Below are 7,179 nucleotides of genomic sequence, written 5' to 3' on the forward strand. Positions count from 1 at the left end.
ATTGCAGGTCTGTAGGGGTGGGGGTCATTGTATTCATATGCCGCCGGAATGGATCCTGTATGCGTCCTGGCCAGAAAACCCGCACCCCTACGGACCTGCAATTGAGATGGGGGGGGGGGGCGTACGGCCACGTAACCCCATAGAGAAGGACGGGGCTGCGTACTAATCACACGCAGCACCTGTCCTTCCCGGCAGCTGAGGACATTTATTAGCGTCCTCCCAGCCGATTCGTGTGTGAATGGGGCCGAAGTCTCCGAGCAAGAACCTCTCGGAATAAAATCTCATGCAAAATAAACATGGGGGCGCGTTCAAAGCCATAATCGCGGTTGTCTACAGAGAACATGCACTATGGAAGACTTCTGAAGGCCAGAATGATGCTGATCTTAGAAGTATACCAACTGAAGTTGTGTGAGCTCCCAGGTCATCAGCCAGCACTGTCCATTGGAAGAGAATTGCCCAGCTCTGATGACTGGCTATTAGATGGGTTTTGTTTTTCAGTGACTCTATCTACCTATTTCATATTGCTTTGTATAAACTTGCTTTTCTTTTTCTAGAACATTTGGATGTCAATCTTCAATAAAAAAAAAAATATCCAGGCTAAATTTTGTGCAGAGCTCTGGCGAAACATATTTTATGTATGCGCGCTGGTATTAACATTTATAAATCAGAGGTTTCCTATGGAAATAATGCTGCTAAAATTCAGAATTACAACAGATTGTTGCCGACTGTTAAATAAAGCTATATTATTAAACCTGCAGAACGGCTGCCTTTATTTTTGGTGTATATAAAATGTAAATCCTTCTGGAGTTGCTGATCGTAGTAACTTGGGAAAGCTGCCACCAGCTATAGCCAACGACAACACCCCTGTTGCACACTTTAAGGATGTAATAGTGTTCAGTCAATCCAGAGTAGAATAAATATTGCAGGAAATCAGGCTAAACCGCAGCCAAACCGATAAATGTACAAGTAATATATAGCAGGGGTATTGAATTAAAATTCAAGGAGGTCAGGTGAGTACATTTTTGTTGAGCAGTGGTTAAACTATCATGTTTGTTCTATGACTCAGAGTACTAGCTTACATTAGATGTCTCCATCAGGGCGCCCCCTTACATTAGGTGTCCCCATCAAAGCGCACCCTTACATTGGGTTTCCCCATCACAGTGCCCCCTTACATTAGGTGTCCCCATCAGAGTGCCCCTTACATTAGTAACTGCGCATTGATGGGAACAACTTATGATTAGTTACCCTCATCAGAGTGCCCCCAGACCTTTCTTTAGAAGGCAGGAGTAGGGTCAGGCTGCAGATCAAGATGGAAGAAGTTACTCCTGTAAAGCTGGGGACAAGGCACACATGAGACATCATTGGTTGTTTGGTTGCTAGGACCACCAGCATCCTATGACTGCAGAGGAAAGGAGGAACCTGTACTGGGTTATGGCTGGCTGGCAGAGGATATGCGATGGATCTGTTCAGACCACAATTGCACACCTGTACTAACTTATGGGTGACTGGCTAACAGTGGATGCACCGGCTTCAGAGACTCTCCGCAGCAGACACATCCTGTGCTGGTGCATCAACTGTTATCCAGCCATAAGCCAGTACAGGTGTGCAATTGTGGTCTGGACAGAACCATCGCTCGGTCTGCATCTGGACCTCAGTCCACCATGTAGTGATTGATCCCTGTAATATAGGAATTGTTCTACCGAGCTAAGGATTTGTAATTCTTTCCGGAATGTTTTGTAATTCAGACATCCCTAAGGCCGAGCCTAACCAGATTAATCACCAGTCAAAACATTTTCCCACAATGCTGATTGGATAGTCAAGGAGCAGCAGCACAATAATAAGGTCCTACCATCCAGTGAATTACAGGAAGCTATTCAGTTCTGACAATGATACGAAACTATTATTTATGCCATTGTATTATAAAACATAGAACACATCTCTTAAAACTTACATTGCAGGTTTTGTACCTGTAAACATTAAAGTCCATGTTCTTTTCAAGGCAGAAGACCCATTTAGAGCTACATTGCTCTCTAATGTCCCAGACCAGTCCTCAGATAGGTAAAAGTTTGATCTCTGGTGTGAAAAGTAATGGCATGAGAGACACAGGAAGCTTTTTAAGATGCACCTGCCTGGCTGTCATTCCAACCCCATTTTCTGACTTTTGGTTTTTATGGTCTGCATTCTTAAGGTGGCCATACATTGTTAGATTTTAGTTTGGAAACAAACAGTTGATGGTGCAGCACCGATTTTTAGTTTTTGTGAACGAAATTTTTTCGTACATTCAGGTTGGAAAATTGTTCTCTGACCGAACGGAATTTGATGACTCAGTGGGGTTTTCGTTCGTCCAAAATCTCCCCAACAACGCAGCACATGTGCAAAAGGAAAGCTGCCTGGGTCAAATGAATACTTTCTCTGCATAGGTCAAACGAATATTACCGTCGTTCGGCAAAAATTGGCTATTATGGCTAATAAACAATTTCCGACATAAACATTTGACTATGCTTGATGGGGAATTCTGGGTATAATCGGACGAGCGTTCATGGCAGCAACAAAACTGATCAAACAAAAATCTAACAATATACGGCCACCCTTAGTCACAAGGTCAATAATACAGCCAATTGTCTACCATTCTTAGAAAGAGTGAGGGAAGCATCAAACAAATCCCAGTCGCCTTTGTGCTGAAGAGCCTCTTAGTCTTAATGTGTAAGTACTTCTGAAAAGCAGGTGGGCAACTATATTTTATAGCTGGAATTGCTCAAACAATTGTCTATTCTTAAAAGAGAACTACAGGGTAAGTGTTGTTCCCCATAGTTCTCTTAAGGGTCACGGGAGGACATTTATTAGCGTCCTCCCGTGACCCAAAGCTCAGTATATCACGAGCTACAGCTTGCGGTATACTGAGACCGCCGCAGTAAGGACTGATCCCGACATTACTGTCGAGATCCACTCAGCTGCATGAGTGACAGCTGGCTCTGCCTATCTAGAGGCACAGCCAGCTGTGCCCACCCCCGTCTGTTCCTCCAGTCAGCGCTGGAGGATCGGAGCGGGGAGGGGGTGGAATCCCTGCAGGGTGCCGTGACTGAGAGTCACCGCTCTCTGCAGGGAGATTATCGAGAAGTGAGCGAGCGACGGCATGTGTTCGCTCACTTCCCGATCTATTGAGCCGACATGTGACAGTTTCATTGTCACAGGTCGACTCGAACTATGAGTGATTTTTCAGTCACCTCATAATTCTCCTTTAATGCTGATTGTCAAAGTCTTCAAAAATGACATAGTATGCCCTACAAGAGGTCTCCACCTGATTGGTGGACTGTTTATAACTAGAGATCAGTGGATTTAGCCATCCACTGATGGGCAGATGGAAAAAAAAAAAAAAAACTTAATTTGAATTAAGGACCACCCCAATATCCTTTTCAGTTGTTGAGGGATTCAGAGGAGTTGACCTAGTGTGTCAGATAAGTATTTTGGGGTCTTTTTAAAATAAATTATGGATTAGCCAATGTACCCTATTTGGCAATGCGAGGCTGGTTCTCTGTCTACTTATGTCAAATCATTTTTTGTGCTAAAGCTGAACTCCAGCCAAAAACATTATTGGATCATTAACTAGGTACCAAGATGTTATGTGATCACTTCATGATCCCCCCTTGTCCAATAATTGAACGCCTTATATTCTTTAAAACTGGAGGAGCTGCAGAGTGAGGGATGAAGCAGCCATGAGTCGAAAACACATCATTAGATGTATGCTGTTGGTACCCAGCTAATGCCCAAATATTGTTTTTGTCTGGTGTTCAGTTTTAATGGTGAAACCCGATTGGTGGACTTTTTGGAAGAGTGGACCAGGGCCAGAAAAAACTTCCACTTTTCTGAATTCAAGATGTGTTGCTAGAAAGTGCAATGTGTTCAGCTCGCTTATGAGATGATTTACAATCAGTGTTATATGATTACCGCCAATGACAGACGGTTACAATTGGTGGAATGTGCAAAGTTTTCACTCAACTACCTGACAATTTCAGACCAGCTGAAAGAACGTAAAAGTATGAATAGCAAAAAAAGACAGAAGTGATATATTATTATTCTCTAAAATAGCCGTGCTCAACTTCGCTCCCCGCAAAAAATGATCAGGACGTGTTTTTCAATGAGAGCGCAAGATAGCAACCTGTATAGAAGAGAGACTCTACCAGTTCTACCTTATTGTGGTAATGGGAAAAAACGCCCGTGGGGTTCAGAGTTCAGCACCATCACTAAATTCTTAAATTAATTTCCATTTTATATAACCCCCACACACCCACTCTAGGGGCTCCTTGTGCAATAGCAAAGGGATCTACCCTCTCTAACCTCTTTGTAGGCCACAGCGGGACCACATCCGCATTTGCTTATTCAAAAAGTCATGGTCAAGGGCAAAGTGCAGAAATGTTCCTTCATTGCTTTGACAACAGTAAACGGAAATTGCTGCATCACCTTTGTTCCTTGTATATCCTTTTCAAACAGGCCTGTAAGTGTGAGAACTGCATCCAAGTTCTCAGCTTTGACCTACATTGCCACGTGTCTCCCTCCTCCAGCAGCAACTAGTTGAATGAATGGGGGGAAAACACAGTGACCCTAAAAGATTCAAGAAGCCACTTGGGGATCTAACCCACCAGTGAATTCCCCATATTCTTTGTGGGTGTACTGACCAATCTATCAATGGTGCTCCATCACCCTGTGCTGTTGCGTTCAGTGCACGCATTGGTGAAACGTTTCAGAATATACAGTGCAATAAGTTAAATGTCATAGATCTAAAGTTCAGTTAAAAAGAATGTAGTATAAATATTATGCATATGTAATACACCTCAATAAAACAAAAAAAAGGACAGGCTTTGCCTTGGGCAATCTAAAAATTAAAACGCATTTGGTTTGTACTGAAAAAAACTCTTCTTTCCCGAAAAAGTAAGGAAGGAAATCGGGACATCAGCTGAAGGCTTCTTCAAAAACAGCTGATAGGAAAATATACGGCCTTGCTTGCATCCTGGAGCCACATCCAACTGAAACAAGAGAAATGCTGTATTCATTGACATTGTATTCATTGACCTACTGACCTTGAATTGTAAACTGAAGTACAGTAGTTGGATGTATAAAGAAGACCTTTGCTACTGCAAGCCTTGCAGTAAGGCATTACAGGTCTATACTGCCTGTTCCAGTATACAAGGAGGCATCCAAACACCTCTTTTGTTAGAGGTACCCAGTAAGAGGTCACTACATGGGCATTAGTCAATGCCAGGGGCTCCAGCAATGGCTGACAACCATGGTAGCTCCATCACTGGCAGGACAGGTAAAGTGTGTATATATACCCAGCCCAGTAATGATATTAATTGTCCCCCCCCCCTCCCCTATCAAATCTGCCACTGGCCCTGCCGGCGGTGCCCGGGGCACATCCCCCCTAGCTTTAGCACTGCCTTCAACCACCCCTGTGCCTCCCCTTCCCCACACACTAAGCCACTATTACCTGGCTTCTCTGCACTTTTTCTAGGTCTCCCAGCCTGCTCAGTCCGGGTACTGACGAGATGCCCCGCCTCCTGCAGAGCCCGCACTGTACTGAGAGCTGCGCATTCCTTGTGACAGCCGCTGCTTGAGTCAGTGAGAGGCAGCCCCGGAGCATCCGTGCCGCTTCAATGACAGCCCAGCCTGCACGGCATCAGAGGGGCCCGGGGACCACAAAATGTTCTCGCGGACCACCGGTTGGCGACCGCTGATCTAATAGTATGCCACAGATGTTCCCAGAGATCACCCCAAAAAGGAACACCAGACAAGGTAGGGCCAACCCTTTAAACGGAGGGAGTATCATTGCTCCAGAACAGATCTGGAGAGCCCTCATGTAGCCCATATACTGTGTAGCACAAAATACACTTACCTTGGTCTGAATTAAAGATGTATTAGTGTGCAAAGTTTCACCTAAATCTGTTAAATCCTTAGCAATTTCATCTCCCTTGGCAGACGTCTGTAGCATAATAGAAAAAAAAAAAGTAGAAAATAAATAAAAAGAGCAATATAATGCCAATTAATTATTTTGTCTGAGCTACAGCTTTGGAGCAACTTCTTCCACTGAGAAGTTACAAACTCTTTGTCCAGCAGTAGTCATCCTCCCATGCACCCCTTACTAACGGTGTAAATTACTTTAGATTGCATGCTGCCCATTTCTAACAGTTATATAAAAGCAGACTTTGATGAAAAATTAAATTTTAAAAAGGATAAACTAGATTACTCCCTTAACCCTGTAAAGTAAGACAAACATTTCCTTTTTGTGTGCCGCATGCTATTGATATTTGCTGTGCATTGTATATGAGGATGTCATGCCCATCCACATTCTGGGGCTGGAGCAGGAGCAAATAAGGGAGTCGGCTGCCAGGAAAGAGAGGTACTGTATAAGGTAAGTATTCCTCTCTATTATATCCCCCCCCCCCCATTATGTTCTGGTTATTACCCCATCTCTTCTACAGAATCTGCAGCTCCATTATATCTAGTTACATAGTATTTGAGGTTGAATAAAGACACAGGTCCATCAAGTTCAACCTATTGCGTGTATGTATGTTATCTGCCCCCAATGTCTTCTGTTTATTGCCTCATCTCTTCTACAGAATCTGCCCCTCTATTATATGTGCTGCCCATGGTCTTCTGTTTATTGCCCTATCTGTTTTACAAAATCGGCTCCTCCATTGCATCTGCCTCCCACTGTCTTCTTTTTATTGCTTCATGTCTTTGACAGCCTCTGCCCCTCCATTATATCTGCCCTCTGCAGTCTTCTGTTTATTGCCCCATCTCATCTACAGACTCTGCCCCTCCATTATATCTGTCCTCTGCAGTCTTCTGTTTATTGCCCCATCTCATCTACAGAATGTGACGTCTCCTCCACAGATGGAACTGGAAAGCTCAGTTTAAAGATTTGTTCACAGTCCTGGGTGTGCTGCAGAGAAAAGGATAACAGGGATCCTATTAAAGCTCCACTCTAGGAAAAACATGATCACCTGCCTTCCTCCCACTCCCCTCTAACTCATGCCGCAAGGGTTTTTTTTTTGTTCGTACTTGATGAAGCAAATTATACCCACCTAAGTTCGCCGTCTGGGTCCCTCACCGGTGGAACGCTAACCCAACGTTGCATATGGTCCCTTTTTCACTTAACTTTATTGCGATCACACAGGAGCTAAC

At 43.9% G+C, this 7,179-nt stretch overlaps 1 protein-coding gene across 1 annotated transcript in view; it reads right to left on the reverse strand.

Annotated features, from left to right (window-relative positions):
- Positions 1-4,694: 4,694 nt before the first annotated feature.
- Positions 4,695-7,179, reverse strand: part of CUNH14orf79 (chromosome unknown C14orf79 homolog) — a 7,227-nt gene continuing 4,742 nt past the window's right edge. Inside the window, 2 exon segments of the mRNA XM_018556072.1 lie at positions 4,695-4,906; positions 4,908-5,021. Of these exon segments, the coding sequence (XP_018411574.1) occupies positions 4,871-4,906; positions 4,908-5,021 (150 nt within the window). The 3' untranslated portion in view covers positions 4,695-4,870.

Source organism: Nanorana parkeri, unplaced genomic scaffold, assembly GCF_000935625.1.
Source record: "Nanorana parkeri isolate BGI_ZX_2015 unplaced genomic scaffold, ASM93562v1 scaffold12, whole genome shotgun sequence".
Taxonomy (NCBI): Eukaryota; Metazoa; Chordata; class Amphibia; order Anura; family Dicroglossidae; genus Nanorana; species Nanorana parkeri.